General features: G+C 46.7%; 1 protein-coding gene across 1 annotated transcript; it reads right to left on the reverse strand.

The window, feature by feature from the left end:
• Positions 1-4,850: 4,850 nt before the first annotated feature.
• LOC149325579 (uncharacterized) lies at positions 4,851-26,217 on the reverse strand. The gene is made up of 5 exons (XM_089564338.1): positions 26,119-26,217; positions 19,160-19,311; positions 14,271-14,341; positions 8,954-9,040; positions 4,851-4,969 (listed from the first exon to the last, which is right to left on the reverse strand). Exons 1-5 carry the CDS (start codon positions 26,215-26,217, stop codon positions 4,851-4,853), a joined length of 528 nt encoding a protein of 175 aa, XP_089420464.1.
• Between the last annotated feature and the right edge of the window lie 1,633 nt (positions 26,218-27,850).

Here is a 27,850-nt window from a genome sequence, read left to right on the forward strand (position 1 = left end):
AGTCACCAGCGCGCACCATCTCGTCGCCTCATCTGTTTTCCCCGACGGCTCGCCGGATCGCGCACTGCACACCTCACGCAGTCACGTCACAGTCACTGCAGACTGTACTACACTGCACTTGGAATATAAACAGTTCAACACTGCACACAACATACGCACATTTTGCGTTGCCAAACATTCCAAGTCACTAGAACATCCACAAAATACGGACACAAACAAAAGGAATGGCAGCCCTCGTATCACATGAACGTCTAGGTACCGGTTGAGGTAATTAGCGCCGGCCTCGTTTATTCCCTTGCTACAGCATTGAGGGGGACTTCTCCGTACCTCTTGGTGCGGAACTTCCCGCGCAGAAATTTTCCTCCGCCTAGTTCGACTGTGCGGCAGTTGGCGCGAGAGATCGCTCGAGCGTCGACAGCATGAGGCCTCCACGGTAGTGTTCTAACGCGAACGCGTCTCTGGTCGTCTGGCTTTATGGATAGCTTTGTAGGACACATGCGAGCGTTTCGCGCCTTTTCTCTGTCGCCTTTGAGAAACCTTGCATCGGTTTCTCCTCCTTCCAGCCATGCAATAAATAAAACCGGGCACTGTCCTTTACCGCTAGGCTTGTTCGTCTTAGGTGAGCAGAAGACGGCCAGCGTATTGTAACCTGACCGCTCGTGGGAATAGCCACCCTGGCGAGAAGTTATTGACTGTACGTCATTTTCTGGTTGTGCCCTTAGCTGTGCCGAAACGGCAGTCTCGCTGCAACCGGGTCGCCCAACCCCCACGCATGCCTGTACTGCCACGTGTACCGCTGGCTCCTGGGAAAACGGTCCCTGCGTAAAAGTGACCGACCCTGTATCGGCCGCTTGCTGCGGTTCTAGCCGCGCAGGAACTGTGGAATCCCGATGATTCACTGATTCCCTCAAGCGGCACCACTGTGCTCCCTGCTCCCTGTCAGGCTCTACAGCCGACGCGTCCGAGCAATGCTTCTGAATTCGGCTGAGGTTACCGTCCAGCCTCTTCACTTCAGGCGTTCGCGAGTTCTCCTCTACTCGGACCGCACCGTCGAGCTCGGCCTTTCTTTCCTCATCATCATGAGGACCGGCGCATTTCACAGCCCGTTTCTCGGTCTGTCGCTCGGGAGCCGCGACATCGCCGGGATCTTTGTTCCCGAAGGACCGCCCCAGTGTCCCATTCTCTAGGTCAGGCGACACTGTTGCCTCCAATGTGACTTCTGAGGGTGGTGCCGGCACTCGCCTGAACCGCTCTTCCAGCGTATTCGCTTCAGGTGTTTCCGGACTCACCTCTACCCCGATCGCATGGTCGAGCTCACCACCTCGTCCTTTGACGATACAAAGTTCCGCCCCTTTGAACGTCTGCTCACCATGAGCGGGAGGTGTCCGTAAAACCACCTGGTCTCCTGCCGGTGCCATTTCTGCAACCGCCCTGCAGTCGCCTTGCCGGTAATTCCGTTCTCCGGCCTCAAGCACCTTCCGTGCTGCCTCACCTGGCACTTCGCTTCCGTTTGAAGCGTAAGCAGAGCCTTCGCTTCTGCTAAGCCTGCTCCTTCCTCGGAGAGCCTCAAGTTCTTTCTGCATCTCCAGCGGCCTGCGCGCCGAGCGCGCTTTGTCAAGCTCGTCCTCCTCGCGACGACGCTCGCGTAGCGCTATCCGCTCGTCGCACACAAATTGGCGAAGGGCTGCTCCCTCGAGACCTAACGCCTTACCGCGCCCGATGAGTCTTTCTAAGTCCTCCATCGCGGACCCACTCTCAGCTGGGACAGCGCGCGCTGTCTCACTTGAGCGCTATGCCTCGCGGTCAAGGCCAATCGTGGTCAGCAAGTGCTGTCCGCGGACGCCAGTTTGTCATGATATCGTGGGCGGCTTGATGTTGGGTTGGCGCCGAAATTACAATTAATCGGGCCAACCTGCCCACTACTGCACTCTCCGTAAATATGGAGGGGGAGGAGCGAAAAACTTCTCCACCCCCCGCGTGCAAAAGACGACGTTCGACTGCTGACCGGCGATAGGGGCCACGCCTGATTAGCCGTTGACCGGAGGCATGAAGCGTATAGGCAAGTTTCTTTAGCCGTCCTTTTACTTGGGTAAGAACAAGAACAAACGGCTACAAAACAAACCAAGCAATATTGCGAAAATACACAAGCGCGACGCAAATTACAAACACAGAATGAGACAGCAACACAAACAACTATTAACAAGACGAGGAAAACATCAGAGTGAGAGCTATACAACAACGCTACACGATTAAAGCAATGTACAAAGAATAGGACGAGAACAGCGACAGAACAAAGAAAAGAGCAGAGCGAGTGGTGAGAAACGGTGGCTTAGCTGCGTAGTGGCAAGGTCCGGTCGCAGGGAGAGTCGGGCTGCGGAAGCGCGCGGTGCTGATTGGGAGTTGCGGATACGGGCGAACTTGAGCCACGGGTCACGCGTCTTCCACGCGTCTTTCGGGGCCGCCGTCGCCGCGCTCTACACGTCAGACATCCGCCTAGGCTCGCTTGCGACCACTTCCCTGGCTGACCTCACACACGTCCGCACGCACCGAAATCTCCAGGCCAACTCCCTCGGTCGTGATTTTCCCGCCACCGCATTCCCGTGACAAACAACAAAAAAACAAACAAAAGCAAACGAATCCTCTCGGCCCCGTGCACCAACGATTTACAGATGTTGAGAAGGCAGGAGAAGAAACATGAAGAAACTGAAGGGGGTGCGAAGGAGAGCTACGGTCCTAACGAGAAGCCTTCGAAGGTCGGGAATAGGGGGTGGGGGCATTCAACCTGCCGCTTCCCGTCTGTACCTCGTGAAAGCACTCGCTTCCCGGCGATAATCCTGAGGAGGGGCGGCACGGCCTTGACCCTCCAGTGTCGCGAGCGGTCAACTGGCCCCGCAAGGGGTGCAAAATTACCGCCGTCGCGTCACGACATGCCTGCATACAACCGGCTCTCTGGCCAGCCGTGGCCACCTCGGTCGGAAAAGAAAAAAGAAAAATAAGGCATGCGCGCACTTTGTGACACATATGTACATAGGTTTACAGAGCGCATGAACGTTTGGAGAAAATACTAATAAATTAAGAAGAGGTGCGTACAGTCGTCAGCATTCGAAATATTTATGTGCGGAACTCTAAAGATTAGAGATTAAACCATGTAATTGGTAGGCGGCAAGATTTCAACAGTACACAGAGATGAAAATATAATAAAAAATTCGCGATGGACATAAATACAATATTTTAAAAGAAGTAAAAATAAATACAATAAAAATAGCTACTAGGAACTTTCTACAGCCCGGCTAAGCCTGGGGGCGTATGGGGATCAGTATGAGAAGTAGGTTTTGTGGACGGGAACCAAAGACATTATTTTTTTTTATTTATTTATTAATACTGCAATCCCAGGAAGGGGTTTTCGCAGGGTGAGCATACAGAAAATAGGTAAGTACAAATATTAAGTACATTACATCTTTAGTCACGGAACATTGAGGCAACCACAGTTGTGAACTCAGGCTAACCTCATTAGTCGGAAATTACATTGAATTTGCCGCCTGAGAGGGGGCTACTGCAGTTCCTTGGAATTCAGTCGCTTCGTAGTGCAATTGAGTTACTTATTCATCATCTCCCCTCGTCTCCTCCAGATTCTGCAAATTTCAAGGGGTTAAATTTCAAGTGCATAGCCGGTCCCGTAATGAACCATTATACATTGTGTTTGCTCATATGTTACACGATTTAAAACAAAATGTCACAAATTACTTCTTTAATGAAAACGGTCGCAAACGGGAGAAGGACGATTCCTCACATGTCAAAACGCGCTGTGAAGGGCCACGGACTACGGCCAGCACAGCTACCCTTCTAGATTCTAATTTCGATAAGGCGTCCATTCAGACAAACCGGGATGATGAGCCGAGAGATCATCACCGTATGCCGAAGGTGGTAGCACATTGATCAAGCCAACGATGAGCGTGTACGATCCTTAAAGCGCTTTCGAAAAACCAAGCACGAAATCTCCAGAAGCCGGTGGCGATGTCCAGATAAGTATTATGTGCCGCAGCTGGCGTCAAGCTCTGTCACCCTCCCCTTGACTTCTCGAGAAGGCTCGAACCATCTCGAACCTTAAGCTTACGGGTGCCGCTTCGCCAAGGCCGTGGAGAGAGCAGAATAAGAGCCCTGAGTAGAGACGCGCTAGCGAGAGGCCGAGCCTTCTACCGTGCGTCAGAAACTTTTCCATCGTTTTTCGGCGTCCGCCGCCATGCGTGACCTGCCTTCTCACTAAGGTTTCCTGCTGGTGCTCTCTGCACTATCGCCCTCTTTCGGCATCGTCGATGCTCTGCGCTCTCTCTCTTTTGTCATTCGACGCGCTTGTTTGCGCGGTTATGCCGAGGCCGGCTCCTAGGCACGATGCCCAACGCAGGAAGGGGCACCTTAGAGCTCCGCTCTGAACTAATGCACCACCTGAGAGCGAATGTGGTCCCCCGGAAAGCTGCATCTTCGTTGAAAACCTATCCGGAGTCTAATTTGAGGGATCTGTGCAAATTTTTGCCGGCTATAATAAGGCCTGCCAATGCTTTCACTCAACCGCTAGTGCCAGACAGGAGTTGACATCCCTAGACCATTCCCAAAGTTTCACATTTATCCCCACGAGTCGTTGGTAGCACCCAGCCCCGTCAGGTGTAAGTTTTTGCCCCTAAGGAGGAAGTTTTTTGCGTTTATAGTAAGTAACCGAGGGCATGCGCACGAAATAAAAAGTCTTTTGAATGCCGCAATCATTTTTCTTTCGTTTTATTTCCCTGAAATATAATCGGGCGCTTTGCTTGTAGTGGCTGTGCTCCGAAGGCTTCAGATGTCAATGGGTCGTTATTTTATTCGCAGGTTTCACTCTTGTACAGCACCACGCTACCGCCACACTTCTCGTTGAAAGCAGTGCTGCATCCTTCGGGAACATCGTTCACTGTTTCTGGTGTCACCCACTGAAAACATACTGAGAAAAAGAAGAAATCGGAACGATTTGGGTACGATGACTGTTTAATACGTTTGTATAGTTACTTTTTTGCATTAATATTTTGAAGACGCTGATGATAGAAGCTTGAAGTTTAACGAAAAAGCTTGGCAAAAAGTAGAAAACAGCGGAGATTTTCCTCTTAGGGAGATATATACAGATGCTCATTCGAACGCATTTTCAGCGGATTCTAAAAACACATTTCAGCATAACTGTACAACATGAACTGATCGGCTAGTTTGTCATAAATAATTCTTAGTGAACAAGAGCAACGGCACGAGGACAAAAAGGAGCGGAACGCTGAGTCTTGCACTCCGTCTATTGCAGTTGCTCTCCTCTTTGGAATCATGAAGTTTCGTTGGTTTTCTAAAAAAAAAGCATAATTGTGATTCACATTTCTATAAAGGGGTTTGCCCCGAAAACGTGTGCGTGGTATTTATATACCTGGGGTCTCTAGAAGTTCAAGACACTTTATAGGGCCACTTGGCAAGCGCTTATAGGACGCATGCCTTCAGCCAAGTCGTCGCTGTGCATTAAATGTCAACCAATGTCACGTTGCGCGTAGAGCCGTTGCGTGCAAGACGGGAATTAAGAGGAGACGGGAATAGCTACATAGATTCGGAGGTTCGTGGAGAGACTGCCCGGAAATCAGGACGTTTCCCAAGCCACCTTATGTCATCGGCTCTTTTGGCACCCTAGTTCGCTACTGATGTGGTGCTAAATTTGAAATTGAGACCCAATGAAAACCAGATAAATTTCTATTTACCAATCATGTACTTTACACATGTTTCAACGCACTGAGCTTGAGAGGCATTAAAAGCTATTCAAGAGGAGCGGCTAAATTTAATCATGGGTCTCATTCGGCGTACTCTATTTTATGCTTAAATTGTCAGGTACTCCGAAATAAAGCCGTTTCACTACAACGAATAGGCCGTCCAGTTTATCGGCCTCACACAGAAGTGCAATATTTGCTGGCAACTTTTGCAACAATAAATAGTTGTTCGATCACGGGAGGTGAAGCGTTGCTTCATATTATGATTCATTTCAGATTGACATCATGCAGATTTTCTCCGTCATAAGTTTCTGCCTCTTAGATAACCGTTTTGGTCCTGTTTTCTCGCGTTCGTTCCTAATTACGGAAAACAGGAGCCATGCAAGTAGTGAAAAAAAAAAAGCCTACGGCAGTTGGTGATGTCTTTGCGCCTGCTCTCATTTTATTCTATCATAGTTGTCCGCAATACTCGCTTCTATAACATCTCTGTGACTTTTCTTTGAGGCGATGAAAAGATTATTGAGATTGGAGCACATCTATACTAATTTCGAAGAATGCCACCAGATGTATGTGGAAAGCATCGAGCACGTTGCACGAAGCAGAAGAACACATCCGCTATTATGTCTATAGAGATCAGACATATAGATAAACCAAGCTCAAGAGTGCAGCGTGTTACACATTCGATTATCGTCCCGAAGCCGGCTAGCAGCCAAAGAATTTCCAACTCAGAGATGACAAACTCCAGTCATCGCAGAGCTCTTCGTATCCCCTACTCGTAAAGCAAAACGTTCGTTGTCTATTCAAAAAGCGATAAAGCTTCATAGGGAAAGCAGTGTGCAGCATTTCCATGAAAAGCAGCGTAATACAATCGAGTTAAAAATAAGTCTGAATCCTTAAGAAGTTTGGTAAGAAGAAAGGCAACAACGGCACCAACAACAAACAACACACACATTTTGGCCCCGCAAGTTTCAAAACAGCAAACAATGTTAAAAGAGTAGAAAACTGAGCTAGTTGGTTCATACTTCTTGGTGGGAACAGCCGAAATAACAAAATGCGGACACAAAGGAACACACAGAACGTAGACGAAGCTTCGTCTACATTCTGTGTGTTCCTTTCTGTGTCCGCGTTTTGTTATTTCGGCTGTTCCCACCAAGAAACAAACAATGGTTTCTTGAGAGCATCATGTCATCATAAAAAAGCTCACTGGAACGAAATTTTCAGCTCTTCGAACAACTGCAAAGTGTCGCTAACACATTTTCTTCCTTTTTCACTAGTCAAAAAAGCCTAAATTATTTGGCCTGCCACCTGGTCGCGACTCCTGCCATTAGTCTTAAAAATACTTGTATCCTTTGCAGTGCTGTGGCAAATTGGGCCCAGCTCAAGGAGCATAAAAAATCACTAGAAATCGGACGCGGGTCGAATTTCTAACCACTCTGATAATAATTAAATTGTGAGCCAGTGCTAAGTGGTACTGGGATTCAAGGCAGGAGTCATGATGAAATGGCCCGCGGAATACCTGCAGTTTTTAGATGCAAGAAAAGGCAGCATATGTGTTAGCGACACCTGTGCAGCGTCTCGAAAAAATAACATTTCCTTTCTGGTAAACTTTATATCACGATATGATTTGTCAAAAAAACTATGGTTTTCGGTTGTCTAGCTGGAAGGAGGGGGGGGGGGGGGGCGCAGCAAAATGGGTGTTATTTGTTGTTGCTGGCGTCGCTATTATTGGGAACCTGAGTTTTATTCTTAAGGGTCCAGAATACTTTCGATTCATTTCTAAGGCTCTGGCCTTGCTACAAATGCTTGGCTTTGCTTTTGCTAAGAAGTGTCCTCGGTTTTCATTGAACAACAATTGCAGTATCAACATAGAATAGTGGGCGAGTTTGTATTGCATCCTGAAAGAACAAAACAGCACAACTAAAACGTTCAGCAGGGAACGCAACGACAAGTACAAATATAGAGCTTACAATTGACTGTTTAATCGGAAACACACCGTTAAATATGTAGCTGCCGCTGGACAAGCTCAAGTCACCTTCAAAAAAATAAAAAAAATAACAATAACTTTTTTGCTGATTCGTAAACACCGACACGCCTCCATCTCGTTCAACTGCCCCATCTCACTATTAGCGAAGGCCACTGAAGTGATGCGGATGCACGAGTCTGCTTCTTGGAAGATATGATGTGACTCTAATATTTAAAGAGGACATAGTAGTAGCGCTAAAGAGCAGATACGAAGGGAGCCTAGCGTTTGTGTTCATCTATCATCTTTCATCTATCGCTACTACTATGTCCTCACTATATGAGCTCCAACTAACGAAGCTTTCTGCCTTAAATACCTTCACTATTTACCGCATAACGTGGTCTTTCTGGCGATACGTTTCAACAGTGATGTCGAAATACGGTGTGCGTTGGCAGGTTTTGCAATGTGCGACTAGTTTCAACAAACCGGAGCGCCGCAACGAATTTACGGTTCTGCTAGACGTTCGTTGACGCACCTGCCTGTTTGGTCCACAATAGAAATGACCACGCGAAAAAGGATCCGGTATACCACACCGATATTGCTCTGCCCTCCTTCGTTTTAGTTACAACGTTTCGTCGTTTCAAGTAACAATAGCTGTGCTTTACGTTCCGAGACAAAAAGGAGCTGCGAGACTGGACGTTTTTGTATCTATGGGTTCAAATTATTTCTAGCTGACGTTGTGTTTCGGCCAATTATGCGACGTCTCACATGATTTAGTTTGGTTTATATATATGGCTCATCGCTATCGAGTAAAGAGTTGGTATTGTGCGCTTGTGATCTATTTCTTGGTCCGTCGTTGCGCTGACGTTCTCTATCAACATGGACCATCTCGCCCAGCAGTTTGCTATTCCCGACATCTAGAACAGGGAGATTTCAGAGAACAAGCCACCTTCCTTAAACTTCAGCGGCGCCGTCCAAAATAACATTAATTTATTTCTTCGTCAGCACAGCTCCACTATCCTGATATGTTTAGAGATGTCTGCCGCGTAGACCTAGTGGACGGGTGAAGACTTCATGACCGAAATATTCCGGTCCCATTCACTGCGACGACTCCATTAATTGCGCAGAGATCCGCGAATCGTCTGCTAGTTTGGAACCTGGCTTGCTAGCGGCAACTTCTGCCACTAACATAGTCAAAGAACCTACTTTTCAAAATTGCAGCACACTCGCTCACCTTCCTGCGAATCCAAAACCAGCGTCAAAATTGAACAAGTCGCGTAATCGCTGTACACTACCTGCCCGGGTATGGGGTTCGAAGTGTCTGAAAAAGAAATTAAAGGTAGGGCGTCCACGTTCAAGGCCATGGCGCGCATGGGAGAGCAATAACGCACGTTCAAAATTGTGCCTTTCTTATGTATTTGCCGAATATATTTATCATAAAAAAATGTTTTTGTGTAATCTTCGACTCCGAAAAAGATTGAGAATTGCGGCCTTGGCTGTCAATTCTGATTTCCTATCACGATACAAAAGATTAATCCAGCGCGAGGGAACAGGCACGTGGGAAAGCGTACAACACGCGACGGGTGCTGACTACCAGCCGTTTATTGTTTTATAAGCCAAGCACGATATACAGCCAGTCACTCTGTAACACGTGACGCGGTTGGCCGATCGACAATAAGTACAGTGGGGCGAACTAAAATAATGAGAAATAACAGACCCTGCTTGCACCACGTATGTACAACAGGCTTAATCCAACGGTAATATACAAGAGGAGGCCCAAGAGCAACTGTGATTTTGCCACCCGGAGGTGGAAAAAATAAAGGAAGAGGAAGAGGAGCTACTAAGCGATGCACCGCTGGGAAAGCGGTCCCGGGAAGACACGTCTGATCTCCCCTGGGAAGAAGCGTATGGGGATGGAATATAGGAATGAGGTTATGAAAATTAGGATGGAATGGGAACTGGCGAATTTTTTTCTTATTTCTCGTCTCTTTTAAATCCTTTCCAGGCCTCTGGAAAGGGCGAGCACTCAGTATGTAACCTACAGGGCGGCCCTCGGCCTCCAAGCAAACTTTCATACCTCAGAGTACATTGCCAGGGTCTCCGGCCGTCCAGGACAGGTTAGCCTAACAAAAACTGGACTGAGATCCATCCCCCAAGCCGATTTCCGGCACACCGAATGTCCAATAGTACTAAGATAGCAGTTTTCGACCGCCCGTTCAGTCTCCGGTTCTACCTCTAAGGTAATTGCGAACCCTTTCACGGTTTTCGCCGGCGTCGCACAACCGGCCTTCACCCCCTGACGGTGAGAATTAAGCCTCCTAACGCTCGACGATATTTATAAAGCGATCAACAAAGAGCAAGAGTCCCCGTGCCCATGCGCTTACACGCTATATAGCAAAACCAAAGTAAAGACAAGCGAAGCTCGTGAGTTCACGAGCTTCGATCGGTGAGTGTTCGCATTGTCGACTGGGAAACCGTATCACCTGTCCCATAGTCACAGGTATATGTCGTGCTGATTTATGAAATAATCAAGAATTTATAGTCAGCGCCCGTCCTGTGTTGTGTGTTTTCTGGTGTCCTTCGTACGTTGCACTGGATTAATATTTTCTACGAATTAACCAACTAGCCCAGATGAAAATCCTGATTCATCTTAAACAGAACATCGTGTACGTTATGCACTGCGCACAGACACACTTTATTACTTATTTGCGAACATTTCTCACGCAATAAGTTAGTTACTACTTTCGCTGCATTCTCGCATAGAAAACAAGGATAACGAGAAAGCGTATGCCACGAAACATCGTACGGTAGAATGAAATATATTTTGAACAGAATTAAACTTGTTGCCCCTGAGTCAATTTGCATATTCATTTAGTGGTAGACATCTTTCATTGCGTTGAGAGAAATTTAAATCGTGCTGTGTTGTTTGTAAGCCATCGAGGACAACCAAAAAGGGTCTGACTTAGGTCACAAGCAAGAATTGTCTGAAACTGTGTTTGTATCTAATAGCATTTGTACATATGTTTTGGAGCTTTATTTTTTCGCCTCCGCGCAACTTGCTTGGTTTCAAGATAAAATTTTGGGTGCGCCCTCTCCTGACAAATATTAGGAAACGTCCATGCCCCACTCACCTCTGAACCTCTAAAGCTCTTTCCAAAGCTTGTATCAGAAAAGTAGGTGGTCGCTTAAGCTTCGCCTTAAGAGCAGACGCGATAGCGCCTTTTACTTCTTTTCCTCTTTTTATTCCTTTCATTTCACATCTCTCAACGGTTATAAATCCAGAATCACATTACCAATCGTGGTCTTCAAATACAATCACAATTACCGATCACATTGCCGATTACCAATCACCATTCACTATTTAGGTTACACTGCACGACATACTACACATAGAGACCAATTGTTTCAGTACAGGTAAACGTCTCAACATTGTCTCTTAACTCCACCCAATTTCCGACGCCTAATTAGCATAATATTATGTGGTTCTATTTTTTATTTTTCTATAAGATCAGTACACATCCCAAACAGACCTCAATAAACCATACACACCCCAACCCGTTCACTAGGGCTGGCGCTGCGTGCACGCCAGGCACGGAGAGGGCCTTTGTTCGAACCCCAATGTCGGCTATTTTATTTTTCTGTATTAGAATTTTTAGAAATTTTGGGATTTTTCCCGACTGACGCCGCACAACAGGCTACACCGGGTTTTGAGCAGAACGGGCTTCTTGTGCTATAGAGTAAAAATATAGCGCTCAGAGTCAATGCATCGCATGGGTCGTGATGTATGCTGTGGCGGAATAGCGAAGACGATCTGGGGTTCTTCAACCTGTTTTGAAATCGCATAAGACAAGGATGTTTTTGCGTTTCACCAGTATAAAAATACGGCAGCTGTAGCAGGCATCGCACACGTGACCTTTACCAAAAGCTTAGTGCAAAATCCACTGAACCTCCACGGAGCGAGCTAGGGCCTAACCCACGGGCTACAGAAACCTACTGGCAGTGGACGCCGGAAGAACTGAGTTAAAAGCGCGAAAAACAGTATGTGCTCTGGAATGGCCCCTACCACTGTGGCTCCGTTTTTGTGCATTCATTAAGCTTCAGAGCTGAGTTTCACTTACTGTTATGAAATGGTCTTTAACCGTCGCCATTAGCGAGAAGCTACGCAAAACGTTCTCGCCCTCGCCGTTCCTGAAATTACACATTTGCGAATGGCGCACTACATGAGCCCTTGCGAACTCCTAAAGCTCATGACTCTGATTTAGATTAGTGTTCTCTTTCACCTCTCCAGTATACACCCATTAAATTATACAGCATTAATATGTGGCTTAAAAATGGTTTACTACATTCTCTACATCGTGTACATGTAGAGAATTTAGAACTGCGGTATATTGAGAAAGAAAATACCGCATATTTCACACTTAAAGAGAGTGCAGAAAGCACGATATCAACAGCCTAAAGGTGCGCAAGTTGGATTCTCATGTCTTAAGAAAGTTTCCTGCTGGTCTAGTACGTAGAGCATACCGAAATATCAAGTACAGACAAAGAACAGCACAACAGGACGGCCAAGCTCTACTCGCAACTAGATTTAGTATGCGGCGAACAGACCGATATTAATATTCGAAGTCTGCATAGACTGACGCAACGTAATCGCCGAAGGAAGAACAAACAAAGCAAATACATTGCCAAAATGAAAAAAAAGGAGTGATATTACAAATGTGAATCACTTGATATGATAACATAGTGCCTCTGAGAACCACCAAACCTTTCCGCAGGTAAAGGTTTATCATAAAAAAGAGGAGACCATAGTTAGTGCACTGCTAAATAGACCATTCGTGCACTTCAGAACGTGCGTACTTTGGCCAATCGGTCTTTGTGCGAATGACCACTTGAGTGAGTAGGATGCATGGATGCGGTCATCACTGCCAAGATTTCATGAATGCACGGTCTTGAAGAAACATGGGGAGCAGTTCTCGCGTGATATTATTTAGGCCTTTGCAACCGTGCGGATTGCGTATGTGCATTACTGTCATCTTGCTAACGACACCCACAAAGTGAAAAAGAGAGGGGAAAGCCTGAGGGTGCTTCTTAACGTTTCGGTAAGAGGACTTGCCTTTGTGTGGACAAAACATCCATCATTGGTGTGGGTTAATTAGGGCCTTCACTTCTAGTAGGAAGCCCGATGAGGAAGAGAAGGGAGTGAGGTGCATATTTTAGTTTTAGATCTTGTCACCAGACGAACGCTTTGTGCTGACACACAAGCAGCTTCAGAGTGAGGTGCATATTTTAGTTTTAGATCCTGTCACGAAACGAACGCTTTGTGCTGACACACAAGCAGCTTCTTGCTAATAACACAGGCTTTGACTGTGTAGTTTGTTTCTGGAACTTGCTAAAAAAAGGAAACAAGAAATCGTAGTTAAAGTGATCATTGCGCAGACGATAGCCACAACTTAAACAAAAATGAATTTTTTGAGGGGGGTCCCGCATGTAAAATATATTCTCATCGCGAAAGTTTTCTATGTTACTTTTTCTAGTCATCTTAATTTGTAGCCACAGAAACATGGCGGTCGTTCAGTTTCCTTTAGCCGCCACAATGGCTCAGTGGCTTTGGCGTTCAGCTACTGAGCGCAAGACTGCGAACTCGATTCGTGTCCACAGCGCCCAGATTTCTGCGGTAGCAAAATTGAAAAATGCTTTTTCGGCGTTACCTGTTAGTGTACAAAACAGAAGCCCCGTTGGTCAGAATTAATCGGAAAACCTCCGCTATGGTGTCAAGTTCAAGTTCATTATGAATTTAAAAGTACAAGGCCTTGGGGATGTACAATACTGTATTGTCCAAGATAGCCCACATGCAGCTCCTGAGCGTGAAGCCCAATAAACGATAAACCTCCCTTTCTTTGTTTGCCAACAGTCTCTGCTGACCGCCCAAAAAAATTAATTGTTCATATTTTGCTGGTTAGTGCATTGTGTTAAAAATGGCGATTGTTATGGCGTTTGTCGTTGTACCTGGCAGTGTACTTTGCCTTCCCTTTGTTGTGTTGCCTTTGATTACGTTTTCGTTATATACCCACCCTGTTAAAATCTCTTGCGGATTGCAGTATCTGTAAATAAAAATAAGAAATAAATAAATAAAAATAAAATTCTGCACTTCAGGACAGCACAGGCCCCAGGCGTACCCACTAGGTGCAGCGGGGTCGCTGCCCATGTATTACAGTGACGCGCCGATGATCGTACGATCTTCGTGGTGGTACTGAAAGTGCTAAAAGACTTCGAGTCATGTGCAAAAAACGCGTCTCCGACAGCAAAGCCCATTCTTGACCCGACGGCAGGCGTACTGAATACTCGCGGGGGTCTTTTTTACGCTTGTGCGCATTGGTTCCTATTTTGGCTGGCGCTGTTCTGTGCTCTTCTGAGCCTGGTTGTCTCCCAGCGATATCGCCCCGTTAAAATTTCCTGCTTCCATATTTGTTCCTAAAGTCAAAACGAAAGCGATAAGCAGTTAAACCTATTACCGTGAAAATTAGCCCATTAGATAGGGGCAAAGTATAGCTTACCTGAATTTAGAAAACCAACAGCCATGTCAGGAATGTCTTTGCTAATGATGTAGTCGACGGGGAAGACTGCGCTGTAAAGAGAAAGTACTTCTTCAGCAGCTTCTTTCCAGTTTGCATAGATATAAGTCATTACAACGGTCTACGCCAGTACCGTGGCGAGCTTCTTGTTTTACTTCAGGGCGGTCAAAAATCATGAATACTTGGTCACTTTTGTGTTTGTTCCGACTGGTATTGTCATACATCTGGCCTGATCTTTAATGCAATAAAATTAACTTAATGAGAAGTCATGTCCTTCGTGATGCAACAGGCTTGATGCGGGCGACATCTGCGCTTCTTGTCCATGAGATTGTAGCTAGTCACGTATTTAAATTACTACACCTGTGAACCCAGCATTCTGCGCAGTACTGTGGTGGTGCGTGTTTTAAGATTTCGCCAGCCTAGCTTGTTAAAGAATGCGAAAACTGTGGCTTCCTGCAACAGACAAATACTGCTACCCCTGTAAACTTAATTGCTAGTGCGTAAACCTGAAAGGCCGCACAAAACACTCGCAGTGCTACTTCCACCGTTATTTACTAAAATGCATGCAACAATGCCGTCTAATACATTCCCTTAAGAGTTGAGCGTAGAGTCTCTAAATAAACCCAAATAATAGATGAGCAGTCCTAACACTGGATCGGTGCTCGGCGGCGTTGAGAAATTAGAAGAATGGATAATAGTAAGGAAACTGGGAGTGTCCACCTATTCGGGGGTGACGAGTTGGACGCGCTCACGAGAAAGTATGTCGGTGTCTTTTTGCTAATGTGCAGAATTATAGACGATGGTGAGGTCAAACTCTTGCAGGGGAAGGCTATAGCGAGCCAGGCTCCTAGATGCGTCACTTAGGTTGGCCAACCAGCAACAAATTTTTGGTCAACCAACAAATTACGCAGCGGCCGAAGTAATGGTGAAGCATTCTTTTCTGAGTGCGGCTGCCAGTAGACCCGTTCGATGCCATCTTGTCGTTGCGTGAGAACCGCGCCAAGCCCAATGTTGCAGCCGTTGGTGTGTGTTTCAGTGTTACCCTGCTCATCAAAATGGGAAAGAACAGGCAGCATATGAAGAAGCAGGCTTAGCTTGGCGGAAGCCACGCCATGCTCGTGGGTTCAAACAAAAGATGCAGCGTGGCCGATGAAATGTGTCAGTGCTTCAGCCAGATCCGCGAAAATTTCGACAAAACGCTGGCAGTAGCTACAGAGACCGAGAAAGCAGCAAACACCTTTCTTTTCACTTCGGGTTAGAAATACCGCAACCGCTGCAATGGCATGGCCGACAATATCGCCGAGAAATTTCATCTCTTGGCAGCCGAAGTGGCCTCAGTTTCAGGTCAACTGAATGGAGGTCTTCAAGAACCGTCCACAGGCGTTGAAATATTGAATGAATGATGCAGCGAAACCACCACGTTGTCAAGATATATACAAGGCAACGCCGTCATTTAAGACAACCGAGGACAGTGTCCGTCATCCGCTGAATTGTGGAAGGCGCAAAACAAAGACAAAACGTAGAACTTTGATGCGCGAAGGCCGTCGGGATAGATAAAGGTCGTCTTCTTACCACCAGAATTTGCCAGTATGTACTTTTAGGTCGATGGACGAACAATTCCGAGCACGCCGAAGGTGGTCTAGAGAATCGTCAGTGCGCGGTAATGGATTAATGTCCTTCTTGGTGGCTGCCTCCAGCCTCCGGTAATCGACGCAACAATGTAACGTGCCCTCTTTCTTTTTAACGAGGACTACCGGCGAGGACCGTGGCCTGTTGGAAGGCTGGATAACCCCATCTTTAAGCATCTCCTTAAAGTAGGACTTAATGACGTCGCGCTCCCCTGCCGAGACGCGGTAGGGGTGTTGACGGAATGTGTGCTCGTCATCAAACACCACAATGTAGTGCTTGGTTATGGTTGTGCACTTTCGACGGGGAGGCGAAACCCTCACTGATTTCGAGCAGCAGTGCACACAGCTGTTCCCATTGGCTGGCTGACAGCGCGAAGCTGACGTCGAGACTGTCGACGGACATGGTAGACTGCACTGTTTCTTAGGAGAAGCACTCGGAAACATTGGAGACCGGTTCGGCACATGTTACGCAAGTGCCACGAGACGCAGAAAATCGACGCTTACGATAACGTTTCGCGAACAGTTGTTGTGAAGAAGGAAGCAGACCACAAACGTGGACCCCTGAATTTGAACTCGGGCGGTGCGTATGTCGAGAGGGGTAATCAGATCATCACTCGCGGTGCGAACGTGTGCGCCAGCCCTAGGTGCGAGTCCTTTTTTGCAACTGCGGTCAGGTGGCTGTTTAGAATGGAATAATCAGCGCCAGTATCTATACGCTCTGACGTGACGACCATCGAGTATCACTGGTATGTTCGAGGAAAGCAGCTCGCAAATTTCAAGCTGCGGAGGCGGTGATCGTTCACAGGTGTGGTTAACTGCAGGCCTTTCCACCGGTAACTCGTGGGCGATGCGTGGACGATGTAATGGCTTCAATGTGTTGGAGTGATCGGTGACCACGGGCCTTGTAATCGTCGATGCGTCGACATGATGTCTCAGCGTCGACTTGTCGGAGTGGTCGGTGACTGCAGACTTGGTTACTGTTGATGCATCGTCATGTATCCGCGTCGATGAGGGTTCCTCACAACCATGTCCAGCTAGCCCTGCCCCGATGTTCACTGGCGTCAGTACTCCCGCTATGGGTCGGACGACCAGCGCGGCGCTGCTCAGAAAAAAACTCGCGATAGATGATGAACACCGACCCCTGAGGCTTGAAGATCGAGGTTGTAGGCGACGAGACTGAAACAAGCGCACGTCTTCAAGCAAATGCGCGATGGCATGGGGTCGTTCCTCATAGCGGGGTCGAGGAGAAACGGCGGGAAAACCTTCGAAGGCTGGACGACGGCAGGGGCGGAGCCGATAGAGGTGACCTGGTTCGCTGCAGTGAAAGCAGAATGGGCGTCGCTCCGGGCGCGCCACACGTCCGCTTTCCGCGCAGAGGGTCGTGGATCTCCACGTACTGCAGCATGGGCGTAGGCGGTCATGGCACGTCAGCAGGAGCCGGAACGAAGGACGCCAAAGCAGGAGCAGGGCACCGCAGAGCTTCGGCGTAAGTGGGATGGCAACATTCAGGCGAGACAGGAGAAGGGGATTGGTGAGGCTCATCGGCAGGCAAGGGCGGCCGGAGTGCTTGTTGCATCTCGCGAAAAACGCTCACTAAGCTGTTGGTAGCCGTGGGAAATGTAACGTACAGCTGCAGGAGTTCGTGGCGCACAATCGAACGGATGAGATGTCGCATTACAAAGACGTTTTTGCCGTGCAATGGTAACTCGCCGTAAACGGAGGCGGCGGCCACGGTGCGATTGTACGGGGACGCTCTTTGCTGAAGCACCTTCTCTGTAGTGGAAGACACTGCGAGAAACTCGGCGGCAGTTTTTGGAGGGCTTTGGACAAGACCAGCAAAAACTGGTCTTTCAGGCTGCGCATGAGATGGCGCAGTGTTTTGTCCTAAGACATGGGAGGGTCTACGTGCTTAGAGAGGTGCGTCAAGACTTCGACATACGCTGCGAGATTCTTATTTTAGATCTGAACGCCAGAATGCAGCGCGTGTTCTGCTCGTTCGCGACGATCCGAACAGCCGTAAGTTTTGAGGAGACTAGGAGACGAAGCCTGAACTTACTCCAGGAAGAAAACGTTTGTCCATGCCCGATCACGTCCGAGCGCCGTCGTCAAGGCTGAAGCAGATGATCCTGAGCTGGGCGGCATCATCCCGCTTGTGTAATGCGGCAACTCGCCCGTAGTGCTGCAAACCAGTCTTCCCGACTTCAAAAATGTCGCGGTGGAGCGACTTCGGTATTCGGGCGTTATTTAGCGTGAAGTAGCGGATGTTGGCGCCAGGAAATTGGGCGGTCCCGTCAAGCATTGAGCGGGCGCCATATTGTTCTATTGACACACACGATTGTGAAAGCTCGAGTGGTAAGCCTCGTAGCCGGCGGCTGGTACAGTGAACTGGTGTCTCGACGTATATATATAGGGTTGGAACTCGGGCTAACCGTTGGAGTACGGGATATGGGATCCGACCTCCACCAGATGTGTCACCGTGTTGGCGACAATAAATAGACCCGTCTGCTTGGCAGCACGCCTTTCAGGAGGGAAGCCGGGGAACTTCAACGTCCATCAGTCCTACGGCCATCAGCATCAACGTCTTTCTGCCTGACCACCATCTGGCAATATCAATAAAGATAGTTGACGGTTTCCTAGGAACTACAGTAGTCGGTCAATTTGTTCTCAACCTGCAATCTGCTTGCTTTCCTCTGTCAGGGACAGGCGCTGTCTCCAGTAGGTTCCCCAACCAGCACAAATTTACAACCTGAAATTTAGGTCAAGGCTGCGCAGCTTTCCCCAAGTTTAGGTGGATTGTAGTGCGTAAGTATGACGGTTTTTAAAATCTACGCAACTATGGCGGATACTACAAGACTCCACCCAATTTTCTGCTGTACTCAGAAAAAATGAAGCCTTAAACACAATGCGACAGGAGAATCAAACTACAGCAATATTCTTCATCGCCTTTGTCCCCAGCTGTTCGCCAGCGCACCCTTAAGGCGCCTAGTTCGTAAAGCGTTGGCTGAAAGCCATCAACTTCCAGTGGCAGGATTGCTTCCAATGGTGAAGTGGGGAAGCTTACGGTGCTGCATCGGCGCTGCTTACTGTCTTCTAATGCACAAAATTTGCAATATTCGCACAGACAAGTCATAGAGGAATTGCACATCACGTAGCACACATTTTCTTTTCTTTCTGTTTCCTTTCGGCTGTTTTTCTGGCCGACGTTCCTCACCAGGCAAAACATGCTTAACAATTGAAACTTACTCTGGCTGCCCATTCTGTGCTTTTACATGCCATGTATAGGTTAACGTCTTAGCAGAGGCATTTAATGCTGTGAGATCAGCCGTCACACAGTGCAACATTGATATATCTGTCGTCGCTGCTAGTAGAACTAGATGGGGCATCGATTCACATGCCTGCAAGAAATAACAAGACTTTAATGCGCTGAAGGATGTGCTCCTGCATTTGATGAGTACTTGATAAGAAAACTAGAAATTGCTGAGGAAGTTCACTGGTCAACGCCCATAGTCGAAGAAAGAATGACGTTTCGGGAGCACTGCGGTTTCTTCGCAATAAGGCACCCTGCGGACGCATGCGGGTTTTTAAAGCACCCAAAAGAATTGTTGGTGATTTAGCGTAGGCAGAATACAAGGTGCCATCGTTCTTGTTAAATGTTTCAAACGTTGTCTGGATGGTGAGTGAATGATGGTTTTGGCGGGCTGATACATTTTTTCAACTATAAGCATCTGAGCTCCGTCCCAGTTAATCTCGCCGCCAATTGGCATGTTGGGCGATTGCGTTAGCTGCTACATTTACAGCGGTAGCTCTGCTCCCCTCTGAAGTCGCTCACTGTACCGTGCCTGAGTTGACCTTGGTTTAACCTTGAAGATCCCAGCATGGCAACAGATTGATTTTAAAAGATTTACCTCGGCCCATTTGGAGAAAAATTGATGTCCAACCATGACTGACCGTTCCCGACACTATCTCGACCTCCAAGCTAGGCCATGGTCATTCGCAAAATTTTCTCCCCAATCGATATTTGTACAACCGTTACTGACGGTGCCAGAAAACATGGGGAACATCCAAACATAATCTGGGTCATTTTAAAAATTTGCCACTCCCCAAATTTGACCTCGCCAAATTTGGGCGAAAATCGATATCTAACCGTAATTGCACCGTAGTGCAGTTTGAAGAACTCCAGGTGGTCGAAATTTCCGGAGCCCTTCACTATGGAGTCCCTCACAGCCCGAGTCGCTCTAGGACGTTAAACTCCCATAAATCAAGTCAACCATAACTGAGCGCGACCTACAAGTGAAATAATGGCATGAAAATTGTTTTTTGGGGAAAGTAAATGCCGCAGTAACTGTCTCACATCTCGGTCGGCACTTGATTGGATTGGATTGGATTCTAAAACATTTATTGCATCGAGAGCAGGTTGAGGAGGCACGTACTAGATGGCCGCTAGCCCATGGCTAGCGGCGACCTCGTTGGCCCGCTCGATTGCCCGCACTTGGATCTTGGGGTCCGAGCTGACCAGCACGGCCTCCCACCGCTCGGGAGAAGGGAGCTGTATCAACTCCGCCGGAGGCGGATCATCTGCGCAATTCCACAGAATGTGGTCGTGGGTGGCCCTTTCACCACATTTATGGCAGTTTCGATACCCCTCCGTTTGGGAAGAGAGAAATGGGGGTATTAAGACAAAGATGAGGAAAAGAGATGCCGTAGAGAGCGGCCAATAATTTCGACCCCCTGGTGATATTTACGTGTACTTAAATCACACAGGACACGCGCCCTTTTGTTTCGCCTTTGTTAAAATGCAGCATCTGCTGCCAGGTTCGAACCCCGGAACTTCGGCTCGGTAGGTAAGAGTCGTAGCCACTAAGGTACCGCGGCGGTTAACGGCCATGTAAGTGGCCTCAAAATTTGGCCCGCACAATTGCCAAAATGCTATCGCTCGATCTTTGGCTAAGACCGTCGTTAAACTCTAAGTTTATTTTTATTATTGCATGCCACTTCTGTGTGCTTTCAGGCTGTACAGTGGTGAGCACCCTTGTCTAGAGCGCTCGGGCGGTGCAGTTCCTTGCAAACAAATCCAGATTTTGTGGCAGCCTCTAGGGTCCAGCTGCAACGCTTGCACGGAAGTAGCGCCAGATAGCCTCGTAAACAAAGCAGGCACAAAAACTTTGCCCTGTAATGAGGGGCTGCTCTTTAATTTCCGTTTTTGTTACCAAGTGCGCACTGCTCAAGCGCTCTAGACAACGCTGCTCACCGCTGTACGTAAAGTGCTTCTTTCGGCTATGTGCATTCATGATGAACTGGCGCAATAAATTTATCTAACGACACAAAGAGACTTGCCACGAAGGATCTGGTCTTTAAGTTACCGAGCTCAGTCTCATATCTCGCTCTAGAACAGTAGCGATATTGACCCCTGCATGCGGGAAATGCGCGAAAGCGCCTCGATGATTTCTCTTGCATACAGGACAGGGGCTCTTTAATTTTCGTTCTTTTTGGTTTTTTCCGCGTTCCTAGGAAGCAGGCAGTTTTGGTCGTTTCATTCTTGTTTCAGTGTTCCGCTTGAATAAAGCAGATTAGCCGTTTATTCTCAAGTCGAATTTTATCGTTTTCATTTCATCTTTGAGAATCCCATTTTAATTGTAGACATCTCTGGCACAGTAGGTTACAGATAAATCACTGACCACCTGTCATTTATTGGGTGCGATCATTTAAAATCTAGGCATTTTCCAGAATGCATTCGTTTTTGGTCGACACCTTACAATGGTGTTAACATGGCGTCGAGGAACGGAAGGCAACCGTCCGTCTGTTGCGCAGCAGGAAAGTCGAATGAGGGCTGAATAGCGTTGAGGCCGCATAGAGAAGGACGAATGTGGTTCCGGTATGCGACACCGAAGCAGTAGTCCGCCGAGTTGAGCCGTTCGTACACAGTAGGTGATAACAAACTCTTTAATTGATGATGCAAGGGCCTCGAAAACTTTCAGGACCATTTTTTGAAGAGCTGTCTGTACCTTAAACATGCGGCCTTTTGGGAGCCGGCAATAAAAGCTCTTGTCTTGTAGCAAGGCCTCCATTTGTTTCTTGGTATAAAGATCGGTCATAGTCAAGGAAGGCAAGCCGGAGCCTGCACGCCAAAAAGGACATAGCCAGCCTAGCTGCGAATAAGGAAAATGTCACGGTAATACTTCGCCGATCATACTAAGGAAAAACTGGGACCATGCTACAAGACAAGAAAACTTCCTGCCCGCTCCTGAGAGACTATGTGCCTGCCTGCCTGCTTCCGCAAAAACCGGAATTAACAAAAAAAAATTAAGGAACATATGTCCCGTATGTACTAGGAATCGTCAAGGCGCTTTCGCGTATTTTGCGCAAGATGGGCTGAATATCGTTAATGTTCCAAAGAGAAAGATAGAGACTGAGGTTATTAACTTGAAAGATCAGGTCTTTCGGGACAAGTTTCTTTCTGCCGCTAAAAAAAATTCACTGCGCCAGTTGTTCAAAAGTGCACATAGCGGAAAGACCCTACGTGACACCTGGGAGGATACCGGAACGATGGGAGAAACTAAAAAGGAACAATGAACTCAATCGCCGAACATGCGGAGAAAAGAGGCCATGAGTAGTTAGATCTTATTGATGTTTCGAAGTAAGAAATTAACTATCAGGGGTCCTCCCGATTGGTCTGCAACAAAATGTAAGAGTCAGTACGTCGCAAATGATAAAAATAAAGCATGAGCAAACCACCAAAAACGGACGCCAACAAAAGAAAACATCGCATGAAATTAATATCATTACAAAAACGCGTGAACTGCGTTTTAATTCTTGTTCTGTCATGAACACCAAAAAGAAGGAAAAAAATTTGGCTCGAAAGTTGCATATAATACAGACTACATGCAACTACAATCCATTTACCGAACTCATGAAAGCATATAAAAGTTCATTCACTCATCAACTCATCAACACTTGTATAGACGCACAGCGCCGTATCATGGGGGCTGCCATCTTTGATGACGTGATCACTCCTCCATTACACGCCTGCTGACTGCTCGGCGCGCGCCTCGTCGCGACGGCTGTTGCGTCTGATGGTTCAGTTCCGACAGGCAGTGTTTCAGCTGATACGGTTGTAAAGGAGTTGGCATACGACAATATGGTTTGGCCAAAACTTGGAAGGACATGTGAGAACCCTAATTTGATCACATGCGGCGTGAAAACATGAGCGGCTTCATGTCGTGGAGAGCCGCAGAGTTCTCTGCCTCTTTGAGTCAATGGATGGATCGTCTTAATATTTGTCTTTGCATGCTTTCAAGGATTTGCTTGATGATTTTTATTGTTATTATCTAAAACGGCAAGCTTTAATGCTCCTGCGGCCGCGCAGGTCGTCGTATTCTGTACGTGCATGCGGACACCGCTCTAAAACGCTCTAATGCATATTGTACGCATTTGTTGACACCCTGCTCAGGAAACTTCAAAAATTTCCTGCTGGTTTCTTAAGCTCAGAAAGTCCACAAAAGTACACACGCAAATGTTAACCAACCATGTAAGCAGTACCATGCATCAAACAGCCTTCACAAGCTGGCGTTCAATCGTTTCGAAGGATTCCGCGATATAATTGTCATAATGCGCGCGTGGAAGCGCTGTCGCATACACGAAGCTCACAATTATGTCAGCCTCACATATAAAATTGTGGTGTGCTCCACGTCGATATGCGGACATGGAAATGCTCGAGGTCTCGTTGGTTGTAATTAATCAGCTTCACTCTGAGCGTGCGAAGTCGCTTTTGTGACTGTCTCGCATGAACCGCCAGCAAGTGACAACCACCCAGCACAGCAGCCGTAAAGCAAATTCTTCATTCCGAACATGGTCCACGGAAACCGTGCTACTTGGAGCGAAGTTCAACAGTTCCACCAAGACGGCTTGTAATACGCGGACTGACAGTAAGCGTTGTCCATTCGCCTGGCTGTGCAGTGCATATTGAACAGTAGCAGTATGCAGGAGCGTAAGCCGTCTCTTTTTTTTTTCATTCCTAAGTCCGCCTCAGGCGCTCCTTTTCCTAATGGCCGCTCACCTTAACTTACGATCAATGGGGTCTCAGCACAGCGTACAGCAACCGAAAGCACGAAATAACGGTTTCGGTGGAAGAACAGCTTCTTCGTGCGGCTGTGTTGTGCACTTACCCTCGCAGATTTTTCAACATCGAAACCTTGCTTTCCATATTGGCTATCTAGCTCTGGCGAGCGTGTTTGTTGCGTTCGCCCGTTCAGAAAGGCTGCATGGCGAACGGGTGCTAACCTTGGCGTTACCTCTTCGTAGAGTTCGGTTCCTTGAAGCTCGCAAACGATCGCACCCCGCACCTTTAACTCTCTGTCGCAATTCTTGCAAGCCACAACACGGCACGTATTTCCTCTGCCCTTTCGCATCTGAGAGCACATTCGGAAGCCACCCGCAATATTTCCACTGTTCCGTCGAGGCAGCACGCCGGCGACTTACGAGGCCCGTAATGGCGCCGGGTTCCAAGCGCACGTGTGGCACCACCTGGTCTCAAACGGAGGAACTGTGCGCTGTAAATGGTCTATAGTTCTCGTGAGAATTCAATTCTATTCATTCGACTCCTTATAACTTCGTTACGTCCCGTAATTTCATTTCCTCTTTATTTCCTTTCGTCTCAAAAAGGTAGGAGCCGGGACTAAAAGCTGTAAAAACAGCCTGACAAGGGCCCCGGCCGACTACATGGTGGCACTGCAGCGTGTCGGAGACAACATCACCATAACAAAGGAAAAATAAACACAGATACATATTACAGAGGCAATATAGCTAAAGCGCAAGAAATAAATACAAGTTCAACATCGCAAGGCAACAGCAGTTTGTAACGCTTCGGACACAAGACAAATTAAAAAAAACGGATGAAGTACAATGAGTTGGAAATTTCGGACACACTATATAACAAATTGAAGCAACAGTAAATTTCTACAAGGGACATGTGTACAACAATTACCGCACAAAAAACGCCTCACATTACAAGATCTAAGGAACCTGTAGTAATTTCTGCCGACAGAACAGACTGATGGTATGTTTAGGTTCGTATGCTGGATCGAAATTCGACGACTGTAAACTACTGAGAAATGTGGGAGTAGTACATTTCAAAGACTGCGTATCGTATGAGGTGCGAGTGCAGCTACAAGCCATTTTTTCTTGTGCCTTCTTGTAGTTGGACTAAAAATACTAAAAAGTTACGTTTTTCTTTAACAAAAGATTTATATATTAGCATTAACCTATAGTTATGTAGACAAAACACTGGGAGAACATTATTTATCGAACATTAATAACTTAGTTAAGGTGCACACGAAAAGTTAGCACGGAATAAAAGCAGAACTAACATAAGGTACGCAAAGTCAAATGTTCAGAAGCAAACTAATGTAGTAAACGCTGACTGAAAGAGGGCGCACTCGGCAGAGCCTAAGAAGGAAATGGTCTAAAGTGGCATCATGATGTTTATTAGCTTCAACGGCCAACTGCAGCAACTAAAGCTTTAAATATTTATTTCTTTTATATGAAATTTATAGCCTTTTCTTGGTATGACACTGTCGTAAGTATTGTTCTAAATTTGAAACACAGAGCTTCTATCATTGCCTACATGCCTACTGGCCTTCAAAGCCTACTGGCTTTGTCCTAGTTACCTTCATTGATGTTTGCACCATTCTTTTTGCGCTATGTGATGAGCATTTCTCGCTTTGCACTTATCTCTTAACCTAGCATTAATATTGACGTAAAATGAATCCGTAGACTAAAGCTAACTTTTATTTCACTTTCATCGCGTGAAGTTTTCTGTGGTAACTTGCGGAGAAGCCCGGACAGTTCGCTGCTTGCACCTGACAGTGAATGTCGCCAAATGGGTATTAATCCCAACGTACACCGCCCTGCACCTGTTCACTCAGTTTTACTCAGCAAAAAAAATTCAACTGCAGGTCATGCTAGCAGCTAACAAAACGAGGGAATCGGGAGGTATTCGCTTGTTTTCTCACCGATACGCCACTTAATTCTTAAATACAGAGAGGGCGGCGCAACGACACAAAATGAGATAACCTTCTTGGAAGGAATAGGAAGGCCAAGAGTTTTTCGTTAGCGTTGCCCAAAAATATTTCACAATAAATACCCTTCCATTAAACTGCTTGGCCGTTTCATCGGACAGATTGATGTGTTACAGATAGATTACTTACCCTGATAGCGTCCACTAGATCGTCGCTTTTCTCTTCATTTCCAGAGGAGGACTGGAATGCAAGTGCTCCCAAGATCCACAGCAGGCCGATCGAGTTCATCTTCTCCAGTCGGGCTTTGTGCGAGATTTGTCACAGCGCTCTCTAATATAGCCCAAATGAACTCGAAACATGTGGAGCAGTTGTGTGTTGCAGATACGCAAAGCGCTTCTGAATTTATTATTTTTTAAGCCGCGTTTCCGGACGCAAGGCTTCTAATATGGTGAAAGCACCGGATATGCGGGGCAATAGCCTTGAGGAGCCTTGGCGTTCATGGCTTGTACCTTGATAGGAGAAATATATAACCACACTTCACTGCATAAACTATAAAAACTTCACTGCATAACTTCACTACATAAGCTAAAAAAAACTGAGGCAGGCACTGGCCCCCATACATGAAAAAAAAAAAAACTTGCGGCCTTCTGACGTGCGCTGCCCTCTTTTATGTACTAGCGTCATAGCCTAGTCATCTAGTGACGCGACCCTCTCCAGGATAATGCCTCACGTCATAGTGCACGCACTATGAGGGTAGAAGGTTGAATAAAAGTGTGAATGCTACTTCGTCTGGAAGTGAGACTCTGCAGCAAATATTCAAAACCAGTAGTGAGAATAACTTATTTGTTGACACCTATCCATTATTACATGCATACAAACAGTGGTACTAACAACCTTTCTTATTTCACTCGCACTAAAACAACTTGATATGTTTTTAACGCAATTAGTAGTTTTTTCGGGGGAGTAAAAAAATATTCATATGAATCTTGATAGTATCTGAGGGAAAAGTGACACAAGAGACGACACAAGTCAGAGTGATTCATGCTGGTTCTTTCAGTGGCGTTGTCATGACTCTGACGGCCTTCTTTTCCAAGTGTACCTTAGGCGCAAAATTGCGCGTTGCCCGTTGAATGTGCCGATATTGTAGTTAAGCAGAAAATGTAGAAACAAAACAGATCAAAGAAATGATGATTACTATGAATGAAAAACTGGCAGGCTAGCCCTAAAGAAAAAGGTGAGTGCACTCCCAGGAACATCGCTTCTATAAAAAAAGTAAAAAGGAAACACGTACTTAAATTTCCAATTATAACTTGAAAACACTTCCAAACTTAACCAGTAAGCCGAAAATGGGGAAAAGCGGTTTGCAGGTCTCATACTCCGTTTACTGATCCGCAATGCGGGTAGGAGACGACGCAGAAACGAGGCAAGTAAGTTTACTGAAATTTCTTTTAAACTCAGAAAGACAGTACAAGAAGGAACGAACTTGAGAGGACATAGCGGTCGGCGTTGACAACTTCGTTTCCTTCTGTGATGTCTGTCGGCGCTTAAAATTAATTCCATTAACGCAGCAACAAGCCTGCAAGAACGTCATCGTGGGTAACATTGTGCGGTAATTTATCTCATCCTTACTAAAAGGCCTAACTTATTCTAATGTAGCGTACGTCATGAGCGTATTAGTGAGAGCAGATGCAAAAGGAAAGAACAATGCAGTTCGAAAAAAAAACAAAAAGTGTTTTTGTTTTCTAAAAACAAAATAACAAAACTAGCCCGTTTCGTTCTCTGTCAGATAATATTTCACACGGCAAGCAAGCGCATCAAAACAGGAGAGGCCATGAGATTTCAGAATCGGGTGTCTGCGAGTTGTTCCCCAGAAGAGTGCGCTCAAGTTTATGAATGATTACATTATGGCTGAATAGGAGAT

Source organism: Amblyomma mixtum, chromosome 10, assembly GCF_055824585.1.
Source record: "Amblyomma mixtum isolate Tamu chromosome 10, ASM5582458v1, whole genome shotgun sequence".
In the NCBI taxonomy this organism is placed as follows: domain Eukaryota; kingdom Metazoa; phylum Arthropoda; class Arachnida; order Ixodida; family Ixodidae; genus Amblyomma; species Amblyomma mixtum.